Source organism: Chiloscyllium plagiosum, unplaced genomic scaffold (genome assembly GCF_037043375.1).
Source record: "Chiloscyllium plagiosum isolate Xiang-an unplaced genomic scaffold, Cpla_swu_hap1 HiC_scaffold_11, whole genome shotgun sequence".
Classification (NCBI taxonomy): Eukaryota; Metazoa; Chordata; class Chondrichthyes; order Orectolobiformes; family Hemiscylliidae; genus Chiloscyllium; species Chiloscyllium plagiosum.
Window position 1 is genome coordinate 31483076 of NW_028270149.1, and position 20863 is coordinate 31503938.

At 42.2% G+C, this 20863-nt stretch overlaps 1 protein-coding gene across 1 annotated transcript in view; it reads right to left on the reverse strand.

The window, feature by feature from the left end:
• The window catches only part of kdrl (kinase insert domain receptor like), a 265292-nt gene that overhangs the window by 19933 nt on the left and 224496 nt on the right, over positions 1-20863 (reverse strand). The window contains exon 30 of the mRNA XM_087991964.1: positions 3938-3985. Coding sequence (XP_087848090.1) covers positions 3938-3985 — 48 coding nt within the window. The remainder of the gene's footprint in view (positions 1-3937; positions 3986-20863) is intronic.

A 20863-nucleotide genomic window follows, 5' to 3' on the forward strand; every position in this document is an offset into this window, starting at 1 on the left:
TACAGACTACATGAGATAGCTGGACTGAATGGAAGAAACCATGGCTGTCCCCAATCAAAATCCAGTAGGAAGGCTAGACAGAGCTCACCATATGAACCTAAAGCTTAATTAGAAAAATTGTAATCAAAGAAACCCAAAGTCAGGTACACAGGCCTTGTACTGATAGTGAAATGTCTTTGCCCATATTGCAAAAAAGTTAAGGGTTGTAGAAGTAATGCAATGATGAATAGGTGTAAAAACTGTACACCAATTTGTTGGATTCATCAACTAGACAAATTGCTTACCTTATTTGCCTTGTGAGTGTGAACATTACATAAACTCATGGCCAAAGATGTGCGGTGGTCTTGTGTTATGGAACAAGAAATACCATTCATCCAAATTAAACAACTGGCAACAGCAATGCCAGTGCTGATTCACAGATATAAAGGACAATGTCACCCTGCAATGTGATTCCAGTAAGATAGGACTTGGAGCAATTCTAATGCAGCAAGGACAATTGATTGTATTTACATGTAGGGTGTTAACTCAGACTGTAGCCAGTTATCAGAATGACATAAACTTATCATCTGCACAGCCAACAAGTCAATTGTCCACAATGGAGGAGAAAGTGAGGACTGCAGATGATGGAGCTCAGAGTCGAGTGTGTGGTGTTGGAAAAGCACAGCAGGTCAGGCAACATCCGAGGCACAGGAGAATCGACGCTCTGGGCATAAACCCTTCCTGATGAAGGAATGCCCGAAATGTCGATTCTCTTGCTCCTCGGTTGCTGCCTGACCTGCTGTGCTTTTCCAGCACCACACTCTCGAGGTCCACAGCAATGCAACATTGGATGTGGACTATCAGCAATCAAAAACAAATAACACAGGAATGACACTCCCTGGTGAAGAAACATTACCCAGATGAACAGCCAACAACAACATACAAATGTATCACTTACAGACCAGCACACTGATAGAGTCATAGAGTCATAGAGATGTACAGCATGGAAACAGACTCTTCAGTTCAATCTGTTCAACAGACCAGATATCCCAACCCAATCTAGTCCCGCCTGCCAGCACTTGGTCCAAATCCCTCCAAACCCTTCCTATTCATATACCCATCCAAATGCCTCTTAAATGTTGCAATTGTACCAGGTTCAACCACTTCCTCTGGCAGCTCATTCCATACACGTACCACCCTCTGTGTGAGAAAGTTGCCCCATATGTCTCTTTCATATCTTTCTCCTTTCACCCTAAACCTATGCCCTCTATTTCTGGATTTCCTTACCCCAGGGAAAATACTTTGCCTATTTACCCTATCCATGCCCCTCATAATTTTGTAAACCTCTAATAAGGTCGCCCCTCAGTCTCCAACACTCCAGGGAAAACAGCCCCAGCCTGTTCAGCCTTTCCCTGTAGCTCAAATCCTCCAACCCTGGCAACATCCTTGTAAATCTTTTCTGAACCCTTTCAAGTTTCACAACATCTTTCTGATAGGAAGGAGACCAGAATTGCATGCAATATTCCAACAGTGGCCTAACCAATGTCCCGTACAGCCGCAACATGACCTCCCAACTCCTGTACTCAATACTCTGACCAATAAAGGAAAGCATACCAAACGCCTTCTTCACTATCCTATCTACCTGCGACTCCGCTTTCAAGGAGCTATGAACCTGCACTCCAAGGTCTCTTTGTTCAGCAATACTCTCTAGGACCTTACCATTAAGTGTGTAAGTCCTGCTCAGATTTGCTTTCCAAAAATGCAGCATCTCGCATTTATCTGAATTAAACTCCATCTGCCACTTCTCAGCCCATTGGCCCATCTGGTCCAGATCCTGTTGTAATCTGAGGTAACCCTCTTCCCTGTCCACTACACCTCCAATTTTGGTGTCATTTGCAACCTTACTAACTGTACCCAAATCATTTATGTAAATGACACAAAGTAGAGGACCCAGCACTGATCCTTGTGGCACTCCACAGGTCACAGGCCTCCAGTCTGAAAAACAACCCTCCACCACTACCCTCTATCTTCTACCTTTGAGCCAGTTCTGTATCCAAATGACTGGTTCTCCCTGTATTCCATGAAATCTAACCTTGCTAACCAGTCTCCCATGGGGAACCTTGTCGAACGCCTTACTGAAGTCCATATAGATCACATCTACCGCTCTGCCCTCATCAATCCTCTTTGTTACTTCCTCATAAAACTCAATCAAGTTTGTGAGACATGATTTCCCATGCACAAAGCCATGTTGACTATCCCTAACCAGTCCTTGCCTTTCCAAATACATGTACATCCTGTCCCTCAGGATTCCCTCCAACAACTTGCCCACCATCAACGTCAGGCTCACTGGTCTATAGTTCCCTGGCTTGTCCTTACCACCCTTCTTAAACAGTGGCACCATGTTAGTCAACCTCCAATCTTCTGGCACCTCACCTGTGACTATCGATGATATAAATATCACAGCAAGAGGCCCAGCAATCATTTCTCTAGCTTCCCACAGAGTTCTACGGTACACCTGATCAGGTCCTGGGGATTTATCCACCTTTACCCATTTGAAGACATCCAGCACTTCCTCCTCTGTAGTATGGGCATTTTGCAAGATGTCACCATCTATTTCCCTACATTCTATATCTTCCATATCCTTTTCCACAGTAAATACTGATGCAAAATACTCATTTAGTATCTCTCCCATTTTCTGCGGCTCCACACAAAGGCTGCCTTAATGATCTTTGAGGGGTCCTCTTCTCTCCCTAGTTACCCTTTTGTCCTTAATATATTTGTAAAAACCCTTTGGATTCTCCTTAATTCTATTTGCCAAAGCTAAGTAATGTCCCCTTTTTGCCCTCTTGATTTCCCTCTTAAGTATACTCCTACTTCCTTTATACTCTTCTAAGGATTCACTCTATCTATACCTTACAAATGCTTCCTTCTTTTTCTTAACCAAACCCTCAATTTCTTTACTCATCCAGCATGCCCTATACCTACCAGCCTTCCCTTTCACCCTGACAGGAATATACTTTTTCTGGATTCTCGTTTTCTCATTTCTGAAGGCTTCCCATTTTCCAGCCGTTTCTTTACCTGCCCCCAATCAGCTTTTGAAAGTTCTTGCCTAATACCATCAAAATTGGCCTTTTTTCCAATTTACAACTTCAACTTTTAGATGAAGTACAAGGAATTGCTAATGTATGAGAACAGTTGTATGTTTATTTTATCACTTTCTACCTCAAAATGTACAGATATAAAGATGCAATTATTTTGTATAGAAAGGGCCACGTTTGGTTTAAAATGTACATGATTATGTACAAATGTCCTTTCAGGTATTCTGTACTCACATGACTTCCACTGTGAGTGACACATTGCAGTCAACTATCTTACTGACATTGCAATAGAGAATTCACTCTGAACAGATTGCTATATGTCGTGCTCACAACACTGAGGCTACTCTTCCAGTCGTCGCCATGGTCTCCACTGTGGAATTGCTTAGCAAAAGCTGCTGGCATCTGATTGGCTGGCAGCTCCTGTTGGAGGGAGATCAGCCCCTGGTCTGATTCCAGAGGAAGGCCTGCACATAGCCTCACTTCTGCATGATGGACACATAGCCTAGTGGCCTTCTCAGGAAGAGGCAGCAAGGGTCTCTTGTTGGCTCTCCAGCTGGCAGACAAGAATTCCAATGCCTTGGCAAGGTTCTATCCCAAGACTCAAACACAAAAGAACTAATGACATGTTGATGAATGCCACGTTGTTGGGAGTGATAAAGTATGGGTGAGATGTTAAAACCACATTTATGTTTAATTCCAATGGTTCGGATAGAAGTCTAATGGTCTCACCCTATAATTTAAAGGAGGACAGTGCTTTTCCTGTAATCACCACTCCTTCCACAATGCACATCATCAAAAACAAATTAACTTACCATTCATCTTATTGAGGTTTGTGACATATTTCTGACTGGCACACTTACCTGCTTAATAACCGATGCACTTCAAAAGTAATTGATTGTGGGTTCAATCTGATAGAGTGAAGAAAATACATGCATTATTATTATCAGAACAATGTGATCTCTTTTGGACTATCAATGAAAACAGAGTCATTAGGCATTTGGGTTTAAGTAAACTGATTCTACTGACACCTTTGAGTATGTGCCAATATTTGAAAATTCCAGGAGTAATTTTGACTTACTCTGCTTGACAGGAAACTGACAGTTCATTTTACACTGCTCAATTTACATTTATCCAATTTTGATTATATCCCATTTGAAATGCATAAATAAATTTCTTCTAAGATAATTACCATATGAATTACTGCTAGACCATTGCTTTGTTTCAGTGAGATAAAGTCATCATGAATGATATAGTTATGAAATAAATTGAGATCCTTCAAAAACTGACATCCAGTTTTCTTCTCTCCTTAATTAAAGACATTGGTGTTTTCTGGGATTCAATTCCACAGGTGCCAGTTGGATCTTAGTAAGTTAGACATCTGTTCTTAGTCAAAATATCACTTGTAATGGTGTCTCTTTTGCTCTGGCACAATAACTTCTGGATATTTCCATATGGACACTGATGAAAGCCAGCTCTACCCCAACACAAGCGCCCTTCACTCCTTCACGCTCTTTAAATTGTCAAATGCTGGTCCAACACTCAGTTTTGGATTATCAGAAAGTAATTTCCACTCATTAAGTATTGCAAATATTTGGAACACCAAAACATTGATTTCAGAGCCTCTCTGGCCCTCTTACTAGCACCTGATTGAGGTTAAACTATTTAACACCCTGGTGTCATATATCTGAACCTATAGCTTCTAACACACATTCACCAGCTATTTGAATCTTGGAGTAATCTATACAGATTTGGTCCCTTATTAAAGAAAGGATACACTAGTCAAGGAGGCGCTTCACAGAGATTCATTTTTAAGATTCCTTGGAATAAGGGGTGACTTAACAAGAATGGCTAAACAGGTTAGGTCTTTTATCCATTAAAATTTAGAAAAATTAGGAAGATTTTCTTGTAAACGTACAAGATTCTGAGGGACCTTTACAGGGTAGATGGTGAGAAGGATTTTTCGCTAGTCAGGGAACCTCAAACTAGGGAACATAATTACAGAATAAGGAGGCACTCACTTAAAATTGAGATGCAAAGCAATTTTTCTCCCAGATGATAATGAGTATCTGGAATTCTCGACCTTAGACAGCAGTGGAAGCTAAATCACTGAAAGTATTTAAAGAGATCAAGATAGTTATTTAAAATATCAGGGAGTTGAGGGCATGAGGGCATCAGAGATGAACTGGCATGAAAGAACAATTAAGTGCTGGGGCACATCAGTCGTGAATTTATTGAAAGTGTGGCTGCTGGAGGATCCTGCCCCATTTGTCATGTTTTTATGTACTAGTTGTTGTTGTACTTGTGTTTCCCATATGTCTAGATAGTGAGCTCAAGCAGATCATTCTTTCATTAAATCTAATCCTATTCTCAAACTACCATTCACACTATCCATCAGAAATGTTGCAACAGTGGTAAGTCCCTGGTTGATCTTTTGTCCTTATTGCCTGAAGATATTTTTTGGCTTAATGTATCATTTATACCATTTGGCTGAGATTAGTTAATGCAATGTAGACTGCAGCAATAGAGTGAACTGGTCATTTATTTCGTTTGTTGGCTCAGCTTCATACTTTAGTTAAAAAGAAAGTTACCATTATTTATATTGCACTATTAGAGAGCTGTGGAAAAGATGTCCACCGTTCCAATAAGGTTGGATAAAGCAACAGCTGTTGCTAAGATGTAGCTCTATTTTCAGGATAATTAAGAGAAAGATAGGAATAAATGGGACACAACTTAGTGTTCAAAGATATCTAGTGCAGGGATTTTCTTTTTAATAATGCAGCATTTTTTTGATCTTGGGGAATATTACATTGCAATCATTTACTGTACTTATCATACATTGTCAGCACAGAACACTGAGGTCAGACACAAAACAACTGAATGCTATTCTACCTATTCTAATCATGTGCTTTTACCTTAAACTCATTTCTGGCAATTAATTTCTGAATATGGCCAATCCCAAAGAAGATAGCCATGTAGGATAGACGAATCTCACTGAAATGTGGTTAAATCAGAAGATTTGAGCCTTTTTACTACTCTTTTTTCTGACATTTGCATCTCTCTTGAGATGCTGTTCATAAAAAGAACTTAATGTGCATTTGTCTATGAACTTAAATCCATGCTAAAAGATTTACTCCTGTCTATTTCTGCTGCCCCATCATTTCACTGGTCATGAGGGAGCAGGAGCCACATCTTTAAAATTATGAGTTCTAATTGCCTTCGAACTGACCCCAAACAGAGCATTTTCAGATGGCAGGGAAGCACACCATTGAAGGCTGACCTATTTACACAGTACTGATGCAAGCATCTTGAAACAATGGCATCAGATATTTCCAGTGATTATATCATCAGAAGCCCACTCAACTATGTAATGTCAAAATTAATTATCTCATTGGCGAAGCGACATCAGCTGAAAACATTGTCATTTTCCCAAATTAAACTTCAATAAAGCAGCTGGATAAATCCTGGATTAATACCACTTGAAAGGTGGTTGTGAAAGAATCATACATATTCACACAGTCAGTGGAAAAACGTATCTGCGCTCAATGCTCATATTGCTCGCTTTCCACAGTAATTTGCATTGCAGGCTTGGTATGATGTGACTTGTTAGCACTGGAATGGGGAAATATCAGTGGATTTGTTAAGAAGAAAAAAAATTGCATTTATCTGCCTTTCATGACCACTAAATTTCTCAAGCATTTTACAGCTAATGAAGTGTGATCAGTGTTGTAGAAAACATAGCAACTAATTTACACACACAGCACTTTTATAAGCATCAATGTGATAATCACTAGATAATCTGTTTTTGTGATGCTAATTGAAGGATAATCATTATCCAGGATACCAGAGATAAAATCCCTACTGACCTTTAAATTGTGTCTTGAAAACTTTTATGTTCACCCAATTGGATAAATGGGACCTCAATTTAACTTCCCTTAATGCAGTGGCCTGGATTTTTGTGTTTAAGTTCTGCAGTGGGACATGAGCCTATAACTTTCTGGCTCAGATTTAAGAGTATTGCCAACTGAGCCACAGATAGTACCATTTTGCTGACATCTTTATATTATCAAATCAACAAAGCAACATTTTGCAATATTATATGAGATATTTTTGTGTACAGATAATTTTTTATGAAGGTGAAGTATTTGTTCAACATCACTTCAAGTGAACACGAACTGTCAATGGAGTAGTATTTTTGATGGGGTTCTCCAACACGGGCCCCTGCTTTACAGTGACCCCGGATTTGTGTTACATTTCACAGTGAGTATAAAATACACCTTTAGTAGATGTGATCATGTTGTCATCACTGCATCATGGCATATAACCTAATGTATAAAGGTCTCAGTCTCCATCTTACGGATGCCAACATGAGACCTGACAGAAGCGTGTAAGATTTTGTAAAGGAATTGCTCAGTATTAGCCCAGATACATCAGTGTCTCTGACTATAATGATAATTCTAAACATAGACATAATTAACGTCTATTGCTTCTTTCAGTACTACATTACGCATGTTTAGTTCTAATGGGAGCTAACACAACTAATGCCTCATCAGGTACAAATGCCCTGCTCAGGATAAAAAAACTCATCACTGCAATGTCAAATCATGACAGCAGATAAGATCAGAGTCTAGATTAGAGTGGTGCTGGAAAAGCACAGCAGGTCAGGCAGCATCTGAGGAGTAGTAAAATCGACGTTTCAGGTAAAAGTCGATTTTCCTACTCCTCGGATGCTGCCTGACCTGCTGTGCTTTTCCAGCACCACTCTAATCTAGACTCTGATTTCCAGCATCTGCAGTTCTTACTTTTGCCTGGCAGATAAAATCAGCTAATTGATGAAAAATATGCAGACTCATACTGATATACTTCCCGCTGGTTTTTTGTTGGAGTTATTGTGGGAGTTCATTTGCAGAAATTCCAGATAGATTGTTTCTTGTTGGGGATGGTCATGACCTAACATTTGTGTGATGAGATTGTAGTTTGTCACTTGTCACCCCAGGCCTGGATGTTGCCTGGGTTTTGTTGTATTCGGGCATGAACTGTTTCGGTGTCTGGGGGGTTACGAGTGGTGCTGGGCGTTGTGTGGTGTTGGTGAGCAACCCCACAGCTGGCCTTGGGATGGAGGTGGGGATGGTTGGACCTGGGACACAACCTTGAGGAACTCCTACGTGCTGGCAAATGGGACTAGATTAATTTAGGATATCAAGTCAGCATGGACGAGTTGGATTTAAGGGCCTGTTTCCGTGCTGTACAACTCTGTGACTCTATGACTCTATGACAAACCTGCCTTGTTTTGTTCCTTATGGTTTGAAATCAGACAACTTTTCATTGGCTGAGATGTCCATCGTAAGTCGTCTGCTGTTGAGCCTAAGCCTGCAGGAATGATCATCCTCAGAGTATTGCAGAAGACACGTGCCTTACAGATATGATTTATGGTGTCACATGGCTTGTGCAGTTCAGGTACTTCCAGATCAGATTTGGTCAATTCTATACCATCAAAACCATGAAACATTGCATTTGGATGCATATCCAAATCAAACCCCATCATTCATTTTATCTTCAATTGTTACCTGACTATTGAATGTCAGAAATTGAATTCTGACATGCCAGTTCTGTGCAGTTTGCAACTTGATATCTTATAGCTCCCTGGCCTACTGTGATAATTGAAATGGGAAAAATGCTTTTCATGTGTCAATTCTTTTCATCTGGTCCAGTTCTGTACAAATGCTACTCTTGATTCATTTGCAGCTTGATCCTTTTCTGATAACATAGGAGTTAACTTTTTTTTTGTGTGGACAGTTTAATACAAACATGCATTAACAATTAATAATAATTAACGAATGATTATTTAAAATTTGCATTAATAAAGTTCATAAATAATTGGAAGGCACTGAAATGGTGCAGTACATTTGCTATTAACACATCGTAAAAGACTGCTCACTTTAAGAGCTCCATCTCACACGCAGAAGTTTCATCTGTATTCATTCAAAATGGGCTTTGTAGGAATGTTCTCAAATACTCTAGACAAGCAAAATATTAGAGTTTAAATCAGGCATCGTGCTTTGCACAGCTGATAGGAAAATTGCAAGCAAATCCAAGTGTACTTGAATAAGTGAAATTGTTGATAAATAATTTCGCATTCATCCTTGACCCTCCCAGCCACCTAGGGATAGCCACTAGCTGACTGGACAGTGAGGATAATTGTGCTGTATCACAGGCATTCAGCAAATCTTTGTCTTGGCATTCAGTCAATGGTTGTGCACACATCACTACAATGGTGTCAGATTTTCACATCACCATTTTCTACTTCGTCTGTTTCAAGATCAGCTTAATCACAGCATTAATGTGTCACCCTAATCAACCTCAAGCTGAAACTACTCTGCTGACTGCTTAACAGTGTAATTATGACAAAACTTGTGAATACTATTGCACATAGTCCCTTCTTTCTGCTTATACATATTGAATACTTATAGCTGGGCAAAGGGCCATAGCCCTCCAACAGCTGCTTATAAAATCTGCAGCCAACAATGTGGGTTGTCTGTTCCTTTGATGACTTCTAGCTTTTTTTTATAGTTGGCCCTTCTAATAGGGCCTTATTCAGGTCAATTTACCCTCTGGGATGTACAGTGAAACTGGGATGGCCTCTTACTCCATGTGGAAAATCTTTATCATTACTGAGTGGTTGCTGAAAGAGTAGATCATTTAAAATGAGAAGTGTTAGATGGAGTGCAGTGAAGCATTATTTCCTCCTACTTTTCCTTAAACTCACTTGATTGGTGCTGCCCTAACAGAAGACGATCAGGTTATAGACAGAATCTCAGACATTCAGGGTTCCTATCATGGTTATATGTCTACAATCATGTACAATCCCGAAAAGAATAAAACTCCCGGAAGCGATGGCTTACTGGTTGAGCTCTATTCTGGTCTGTGGGACTTGATTGGCCAGGACCTGCTGGAGGTGCATGTCAGTATGTTTCTGGCAGGTACCATGAGTGAATCCATGAGGAAAGGCATCATCACTCTCATCTACAAGCGAGGATCTCAGAAATTGGAGACCAATCTCACTATTGAATGCGGATGATTACAAAATTCTGTCAAAGGTAATCGCCAACCGGGTCAGGTCTGTTCTGGGGTCGGTGATTCACCCTGACCAAACCTGTGCTGTACTGGGCAGGAAGATCGCTGAGAGTCTCGCACTCCTCAGTGATATGATCGCCTACGTGCAGGACAGAGGGTTGGACACCTGCCTGATCAGCCTGGACCAGGAGAAAGCCTTTGACAGGATATCACACAGGTATATGAGAGATGTTCTCTCCAAAATGGGCTTTGGGGAGGGAATCTGCAATTGGATCAGACTGCTTTACACCAACATTGTCAGTGCAATCTCAATCAATGGGTGGGAATCAGATAGCTTCCCAGTCAGATCTGGAGTCAGGCAGGGCTGGCCTCTCTCTCCTGCCTTGTTTGTGTGCTGCATAGAGCCATTTGCTGAGTGCCTGAGAGGGGTGACTATTCCTGGCAGCGGGGGCCTGCAGGTCAAGGCCTCCCTGTGCATGGATGATGTCGCCATTTTCTGCTCAGATCCGCTGTCCGTGCACAGACTGATGTGCATATGTGACCAGTTCGAACGGGCCTCGGGGGTCAAGGTAAACTGAGGCAAGAGCGAGGCCATGCTCTTCGAGAACTGGGCCAACCAATCCTCGATCCCCTTCACCGTCAGGACCGACCACCTGAAGGTGCTGGGTGTTTGGTTTGGGGGGGCTGGGACATGCGCCAAGTCTTGGGAGGAGCGTATCAGCAAAGTGAGGCAGAAACTGGGCAGATGGAAGCTACGGTCACTCTCCATCGCGGGAAAAAACTTGGTCATCAGGTGTGAGGCACTGTCATTGCTGTTATATATGGCACAGGTCTGGCCTATTCCCAGAACCTGTGCCGCTGCAGTCACCCGGGCCATCTTCCAATTTATATGGAGATCAAAGATGGAACGAGTCCAAAGGGACTCGATGTATAAAGATCTGGGCAACGGGGGAAAAAATACACCCAATGCCACCCTCACTCTGATGGCCACCTTTGTATATGGCTGCATCAAGCTGTGTGTGGTTCCCCGGTACGCAAACACCAAGTGTCACTACGTACTGAGGTTCTACCTGTCCCTGGTGTTGCGAAGGATGGGCCTGGCCCTGCTGCCGCGGAACGCTCCGAGTAGTTGGACCGTTCCATATCACCTGTCCTTCGTGGAGAAGTTTATGAAGAAAAGCACCTTTGACCAGAAGTCTATCAAGAAGTGGTCAGCACGTAGTGTTCTTGAGACCCTTCAGGAAAAGGAGAGGGCGGATCCTATTGAGCGGTTCCCTGAGCAGACTGTCAAAGTCATTTGGCAGAATGCCTCATTGCCAGAACTTTCCAACAAGCACCAAGACATGGCTTGACTGGTGGTGAGAAGGGCTCTGCCTGTGAGATCCTTTATGCCCGGACTCTCTCTCGCACCGCATGGTGCCGTCGAAGCGGCTGCGGGGGGGGGGGGGGGGGGGGGGGCAAGACTGTCACACACTTCCTTCTGGAATGTGCCTACGCAGAAGAAGTCTGGAGAGGAATGCAGTGATGTTTATCGAGGTTCGTCCCGAGCAGTTCCGTGACGTGGGACTCCATGCTCTACGGTCTGTTCCCCGGGACGCGCACCGAGACAAACATCAACTGTGCCTGGAGGATCACCAACTCAGTGAAGGACGCTCTATGGTCGGTCCAAAACTTGTTGATCTTCCAGCTGAAGGAGTTGACCCCGACTGAGTGTTGCAGACTGGCACATTCCAAGGTCCAGGACTACATGTTGAGGGACACGCTGAAGCTTGGGGCAGCTGCCGCCAAGGCGCAGTGGGGAAAGACGACCGTGTAACATTTGCCTCCCTAAGCACAGGGGTGCGATGCAGTAAGGGGGCTCCGCTGAAGCCTCAGCTAAATATGTAATCGTACAGACCTGTATATATGAATGATTTCTCTGTCTCTGTATACCAAGAAATGGGATGTTTACGGATGTATGGCATGACCAATTGTAAGATCATCAAAATATTTTATGAATGAAGTATATTTTTGAAATTAAAAAAAGATGTACAATCCTTTTATGCATGCCAGGACTCTCTGCAGCACTGCACTCTGCCCTCGAAGCAGCTGTGGAGGGGATGAGACTGTCACACACCTCCTTCTGGAATGTGCCTATGCAGAAGAAGTCTGGAGAGGAATGCAGTGGTGTTTGTCGAGGTTCGTCCCGAGCAGCTCCGTGAAGCCGGACTCCGTGCTCTACGGTCTGTTCTCCGGGACGGACACCGAGATGAACATCGACTGTGCCTGGAGGATCATCAACTTGGTCAAAGACGCTCTTTGGTCTGTCCGAAACCTGTTGATCTTCCAGCTGAAGGAGTTGACCCCGACTGAGTGTTGCAGACCGACACATTCCATGGTCCAGGACTATGTGTTGAGGGATGCGCTGAAGCTTGGGACAGCTGCCGCCAAGGCGCAGTGGGGAAAGACCACTGTGTAAGGTCTGCTCGCCAAAGAGGAGCAGGGGGCACATTCAGTAAGTGGGCTCCGCTGAAGCCTCAGCTAAATATATGGTTGGTAAATGCACAGACCTGTACATACGAATGATTAATTCCGATCTCTGTATGTAAAAGAATGCAAGGTGTGCTTATGAATGGCACCACCAATTGTACAAATCATCAAAATATTTTATGAATAATGTATATTTTTGAAATAAAAAAAAATCATGTACAATCCCAATGTGGATGGAATCCTTTTTTGGCACATTTTCGTTTTAACATCCAAGCACACAGATAACTAAGATTTCAAAATTCTTCTCTCCAGATAAAGGAGTTAAGATTTGTGACCCTGTTCTATTGAGGCAAATCTGCTGTTTCCTCAATTTAGTGTGTGTAGCTTTCCATGCAGTGGGAACTGTCCTGCTGGCTAGTTTATATGCTATCGGGGACCCAGCAACACGCAAGGTTAGCACATATAGACATTCCTGATGAAGGGCTTATGCTTGAAACATCAACTCTCCTGCTCCTTGGATGCTGTTTGACTTGTTGTCCTTTGCCACTGCCACACTCTTGACTCTAGCACATATACCAGGTGAAGAATCTCTTAAAGGCAGCCTGGTGCCCAAAAAAGGCAACTGCACTCAATGAGGAGAGCTACGATAAACTGTCTGTGGTCGAGTTGGTTGCAAATATAATCTGAACAATTGGAGCAGCAGGGAGGAGTGAAGGGTCTCAGCTTCACGAATGCGACACTGGAGGCTTTAGTCAGGAGTGTGATGAAATATTCCCCATTTACCTGGATGAGTGCAACTCCAACAACACTCAAGAAGCTTGACATTATTCAGGACAAAGTACCCGCTTGGTAGCAATCACAATCCATACACTCACTCATTCCACCACCACTGACTCAGTGGCAGCAATGTGTACCATCTGCTGGCTGCACTGCTGAAATTCAGCAAGGCTTCTTAGACAGCATTGAGTCATAGAGTCATAGAGATGTACAGCATGGAAACAGACCCTTCGGTCCAACCCGTCCATGCCGACCAGATATCCCAACCCAATCTAGTCCCACCTGCCAGCACCCGGTCCATAGCCCTCCAAACCTTCCTATTCATATACCCATCCAAATGCCTCTTAAATGTTGCAATTGTACCAGCCTCCACCACATCCTCTGGCAGCTCATTCCATACACGTACCACCCTCTGCATGAAAAAGTTGCCCCATAGGTCTCTTTTATATCTTTCCCCTCTCACCTTAAACCTATGCCCTCTAGTTCTGGACTCCCCGACCCCAGAGAAAAGACTTTGCCTATTTATCCTATCCATGCCCCTCATAATTTTGTAAACATCTATAAGGTCACACCTCAGCCTCTATGCTCCAGGAAAAACAGCCCCAGCCTGTTCAGCCTCTCCCTGTAGCTCAGATCCTCCAACCCTGGCAACATCCTTGTAAATCTTTTCTGAATCCTTTCAAGTTTCACAACATCTTTCTGATAGGAAGGAGACCAGGATTGCACGCAATATTCCAACAGTGGCCTAACCAATGTCCTGTACTGCCGCAACATGACCTCCCAACTCCTGTACTCAATACTCTGACCAATAAAGGAAAGCATACCAAACGCCTTCTTCACTATCCTATTTACCTGCGACTCCACTTTCAAGGAGTTATGAACCTGCACTCCGAGGTCTCTTTGTTCAGCAACACTCCCTAGGACCTTGCCATTAAGTGTATAAGTCCTGCTCAAATTTGCTTTCCCAACATGCAGCGCCTCGCATTTATCTGAATTTATCTCCATCTGTCACTTCTCAGCCAATTGGCCCATCTGGTCCAGATCCTGTTGTAATCTGAGGTAACCCTCTTCCCTGTCCACTACACCTCCAATTTTGGTGTCATCTGCAAACTTACTAACTGCACCTCTTATGCTCGCATCCAAATCATTTATGTAAATGACAAAAAGTAGACGACCCAGGACCGATCCTTGTGGCACTCCACTGGTCATAGGCCTCCAGTCTGAAAAACAACCCTCCACCACCACTCTCTGTCTTCTACCTTTCAGCCAGTTCTGTATCCAAATGGCTAGTTCTCCCTGTATTCCATGAGATCTAACCTTTCTGATCACTCTCCCATGGGGAACCTTGTCGAGTGCCTTACTGAAGTCCATATAGATCACATCTACTGCTCTGCCCTCATCAATCGTCTTTGTTACTTCTTCAAAAAATACAATCAAGTCTGTGAGACATTAATTCCCACACACAAAGCCATGTTGACTATCCCTAACCAGTCCTTGCCTTTCCAAATACATGTACATCCTGTCCCTCAGGATTCCCTCCAACAACCTGCCCACCACTGAGGTCAGGCTCACTGGTCTATGTTCCCTGGCTTGTTTTTACCACCCTTCTTAAACAGTGGCACCACGTTTGCCAACCTCCAGTCTTCCGGCACCTCACCTGTGACTATCGATGATACAAATATCTCAGCAAGAGGCCCAGCAATCACTTCTCTAGCTTCCCACAGAGTTCTCGGATACACATGATCAGGTACTGGGGATTTATCCACTTTTCATTGTTTCAAGACATCCAGCACTTCCTCCTCTGTAATATGGACATTTTATAAGATGTCACCATCTATTTCCCTACAGTTTATATCTTCCATATCTTTTTCCACAGTAAATACTGATGCAAAATATTCATTTAGTATCTCCCCCATTTTCTGTAGCTCCACACAAAGGCCGCCTTGCTGATCTTTGAGGGGCCCTATTCTTTCCCTAGTTACCCTTTTGTCCTTAATATATTTGTAAAAACCCTTTGGATTCTCCTTAATTCTATTTGCCAAAGCTATCTCATGTCCCCGTTTTGCCCTCCTGATTTCCCTCTTAAGTATACTCCCACTTCCTTTATACTCTTCTAAGGATTCACTCAATCTATCCTGTCTATACCTGACACATGCTTCCTTCTTTTTCTTAACCAAACCCCAATTTCTTTAGTCATCCATCATTTCCTATACCTACCAGCCTTCCCTTTCACCCTGACAGGAATATGCTTTCTCTGCAGTCTTGTTATTTCATTTCTGAAGGCTTACCATTTTCCAGCTGTCCCTTTACCTGCGAACATCTGCCTCCAATCAGCTTTCAAAAGTTCTTGCCTAATACCATCAAAATTGGCCTTTCTCCAATTTAGAACGTCAACTTTTAGATCTGATCTATCCTTTTCCATCACTATTTTAATTAGAATTATGGTCAGTGTGGACTTGGGCCAAATGGCCTGTTTCCACACTGTAGGAATTCTATGATATGAATTTCAAGAGGCAAGGAATGATTACCGATAGCCAGCATGGTTTTGTGCAAGGGAATAATGTCTCACAAGCTTGATTGAGTTTCTTGAGGAAGTAACTAAGAAGATTGATGAGGGCAGAGTGATAGATATTGTTTATTTGGATAAGGATCCATATCTTAGACTAATTAGTAAAGTTAGATCACCTGGGATTCAGGGTGAGTTGCCATTTTGATAGATAATTGGCTTTCAGGTAGGAGGTAGAAGGGTTGTTTTTTTGGACAAGAGGCCTGTAACCAGCGATGTTCCACAGGGATTGGTACTGTGTTCATATTTGTTTATCACTTATATAAATGGGTTAGATGAGAATATGGGAGACATGGTTAGTAAGTTTGTGAATGGCACCAAAATTGGTGGAATCGTGGACAGTGAAGAAGGTTATCTGAGATTACAAAGAGATCTTGATCAATTGGTCAGATAGCTGGGTGTGGCAAATGGACTTTAATTTCAATAAATGCAAGGTATTGCATTTTGGTAAAATAAACAAGGCCAGTGCTTATATGATTAATGGTAGGCCTGTGTAGTGTTGTAGAACAAGGAGACCTAGGGTTCAGATACATAATTCTTTAAAATTTGTGTCACAGGAAGTCAGGGCAGCTTAGAAGGCAATTAGCATGCTTGCCTTCATTGATCAGACCTTTGAGTATAGGAGGTGATGTCATGTTGAGGTTGTACAGGGCATTGGTGAGGCCTCTTCTGGAATTCTAGATGCAGTCCTGTTATAGGAAAGATTGTATTAAACTCAATAGGGTTCAGAAAAGATTTACGAGGATGTTGGCAGGAATGGAGGGTTTGAGTTATAAAAGGAGGCTGGATAGGCTGGATAGGCTGGAAATTTTCACTACAGCATTGGATGGTTGAGGGGTGACCTTATAGAGGTTTTTAAAATGATGACGGGTAAAGATAAAGTGAATTGGTCTTTTCCCTAAGGTGGGGAATTCCAAACTAGGGGCCATATTTTTAAGGTGAGAGGAGAAAGATTTTCAAAAGGACATGAGGGATAACTTTTTTACACAGAGAGTGGTTAGTGTGTGAAATGAACTGCCGGGGAAGTGGTGGATCTGTGTACCATTACAACATTTAAAAGACATTTGCCTAAATACATAAGTTGGAAAGGTTTGGAGGGATATGCATCAAATGGAGATAGGTGGGACTAGGTTAGTTTGGAAGCATGGTCAGTGTGGACTGGTTGGACAGTAGCCTCTGTTTCCATGCTGTACGAATCTATGATTCTATTACTCACATTGTTTTCACCACTACCACCACTCGTGACTGAATTAGTTCTTCATTAGCCACATATTTCAAAATTTATCATTGAGCGTTCTTCACATCCAAGAAGATTCAAGGACTTGTAGTTTCTAAGTCCGTCACCAAAGCATGCTCGATATTTTATTGTGTACAAGCACTCAGAAAATACAATCTCATGAAGACAGGTTGTTGAAGCCTGGTTTGAGAAAGAGTGACGTTTTTCATGAGGTTTTGGTTCCAGTTCTGGGACAAGAATGAGCTGGACCATTGAGTTCAGCTCCACCTGAACCAGAAAGGGGTCTGTGTCCCAGTGTAAACATTAAATAGGGAGGTGATAAAGGATTTAACCTGGTAAGGGAGAAGGAAGAGGGTTAGGAATCTACAAGAAGTAAAAATAGCCTGAATAGAAAAAGAACAGGGTGAAGAGCATAAGCAAAAATAAATTAAGAGAGGACTTTGATGCCTAGGGAATAAGTAAAATGATAAAATACAAGAGGAAATCTTAAAAATTAGTTTAAAAAGCTCAACAGTAGCTCACACAAGTGGTCATGATAAAACGCGGGGCTGGAGGCAATCATGAGTGAGATATGGGATCAAAGAGATAGGGCAACACAAAAATTGGGACTAGGAATTAAACTTTGCAGAGTATAATGTATCTAGAATAGACAGAGTGGAAAAAAGAGAAGCTGTGCATGATGGCACTCATCGAGACTCTTTCAAAAGCACCTTTCAATCCTGTGGCCTCTACCACCTAGAAGGACAAGGATAGCAAATGCATGAGAAAACATAATAACAGTGGAGAAAAAGGAAACAAGTAACAGAAAGACAAAAATATAATCCATATGGAGACAGATAAAAGAAAATAAGTTAGCAATCACACTAGCAGTTGCAGTCTGCAGACCATCTTATCGTGGACAGGAGATGGATGAAGAAATATGAAGACAAATTAGGGAATTAAGTAAGAAGCATAGAATAACAGTCATGGGGATTTCAATTACCCTGATATTAATTGGACAGAAGTCGATGTAAAGGGGATAAAGGAACACATTTCATATAATCTCCGGATTACTGCCCGAGCCACGAGCCAATTGGCATAGGGATAAGAAAATTAGGGAAGTAAACACGTGGCTAAGGGATTGGTGTGGGAAAGAGGGATTCCACTTCATGGGGCATTGGCATCAGTTTTGGAACCGGGGGGATCTGTACCATTGGGACGGTCTCCACCTGAACCGATCAGGTACCAATGTTCTCGCAAAGAGGATAAATAGGGTGGTCAGTAGGACTTTAAACTTCTGAGTTGAGGGGAAGGGAAAGTGAAAGCGACAGGGAGTATGGAGTTAAATGGAAAGATAAGCAGCAGGCAGATTTAAACTTGAGACAGACTGGGAATGCAACAAAAAGGAAGGATAACTTATGACATCTTATGACTTCCAATACCTCTAATGATAAGAAAGTTAACATTAAGGCACTTTACCTGAATGCTCGTAGCATTCATAACAAAGCAGACAAACTAATGGCACAGATCATCGTGAATGATTATGACGTGGTAGGCATCACAGAGACGTGGTTACAGGGGGGTCAGGACTAGCAGTTAAACATCCAAGGGTTTTCAACTTATCAAAAAGACAGGGAGGTGGGCAGAGGGGGCGGGTGGCCTTGTTAGTTAAGAACAAAATTAAATCTATGGTGCTGAATGACATAGCGTCGGATGATGTGGAGTCTGTGTGGGTGGAATTGAGGAACCACAAAGGCAAAAAAACCATAGTGGGAGTTATGTACAGACCTCCTAACAGTGGTCAGGACCAGGGGCGCAACATGTGCCCCTGAAATAGAGAAGGCATGTCAGAAAGGCAAGGTCACAGTGATCATGGGAGACTTCAATGTGCAGGTGGACTGGGTAAATAATGTTGCCAGTGGATCCAAAGAAAGGGAATTCATGAAATACTTACAGGATGGCTTTTTGAAACAGCTTGTCATGGAGCCCACAAGGGAGCAGGCTATTCTGGACCTAGTGCTATGTAATGAACCAGACTTTATAAAAAATCTTAAAGTAAGGGAACACTTGGGAAGCAGCGATCATAATATGGTAGAATTCAGTCTGCAGTTTGAAAGAGAAAAGGCAAAATCGGATGTAATGGTGTTACAGTTAAATAAAGGTAATTATGAGGGCATGAGAGAGGAACTGACGAAAATAGACTGGAAGCAGAGCCGAGCAGGGAAGACAGTAGAGCAAAAATGGCAGGAGTTTGTGGGTAAAATTGAGGACACTGTACAGAGGTTCATCCCCAAGAAGAGAAAGATTATCCGGGAGGGATTAGACAGCCATGGCTGACAAAGGAAGTCAGGGAATCTATCAAAGAAAAAGAGAGAGCCTATAAAGTGGTCAAGAGCACTGGGAAATCAGAAGATTGGGAAGGCTACAAAAACAAACAGAGGATAACAAAGAGAGAAATCAGGAAGGAGAGGATCAAATATGAAGGTAGGCTAGCCAGTAATATTCGAAATGATAGTAAAAGTTTCTTTCAATACATAAGAAACAAACGACAGGCAAGAGTAGACATTGGGCCACTTCAAACTGATGCTGGAAGCCTAGTGATGGGAGATAAGGAAATAGCAGGAGAACTTAATAATTACTTTGCGTCAGTCTTCACAGTGGAAGACATGAGTAATATCCCAATAATTAAAGGGAGTCAGGAGGCTGAGTTGAGTATGGTTGCCATTACAAAAGAGAAAGTGCTAGAAAAGCTATGAGATTTATCAGTGCTACTCACTTTATTCAAAGCAATTCTCTTGTTTACTTGCTGCTTACTTACTCAGAGAGAAGGTTATCAATTTAAAATGGAGGAATAAAGGCCAGCAACCAGTCAAAGGACAAGGAAGCCATGCCGGGAAGAGCAGATGGCATCAGAAGTAGTCTACACACAGTGGTACACCACTATTCATATCTGCACAGCTCAGCACAACTAATTGCCAATGATTGAGAATTGTTTCCACAAGATCAAATTGAGCCAGGAGGCAGTTACAGAGCTGTGTAATTTAAATTAGGGATTTCTATGAAAACATTTAGCCATATGGTAACAGTTGGGGTTGTCTCCTGTATCACACTGGTCCCACCAGATTCATACGAAACAGGAATTTCTATTGTATGAGTTGTTTTTAAAAGAGATCTGAATACCTTGGCCTTTTACTACTCTTTCATTTTCTTAATTATTTTCACAGATACAATTTTGCACATGTTTGTCTGTGGCATTCCATAACGCACCTGCAAGAGGGGAACAATTCCAAAAACGTTTTAATCATATAACGTAGGATTTAGTAAAATAATAAACATCACTAACATTTTAAAAAATCCAGGTCCTTTCAGCATTTTGATGTATAGAGTTGAAATTTAGCAGGCATTTAATAAGGATGATCTATGAACAGTTTCTGGGAATTGATTAGAGCCCGGACACCTGAGCCTTTCCAAACAAAATATAGAAAATACCCAGAATTGTTTTTGACATCATTTTTCTCTTTGTTTGTGAGGTTGTGAAATAAATCACCAACGTAGCATAAAAAGACTAATTAAATGGTATTCAACCCTAAAAGTAAAGAACATTGTGCTGTGATTTATTACTTTGGTTCTTCTGCATGGTTGAAAGAATTGTTTGTTTAGTGTTGGTGCTTGGATTCAAACTCTCTA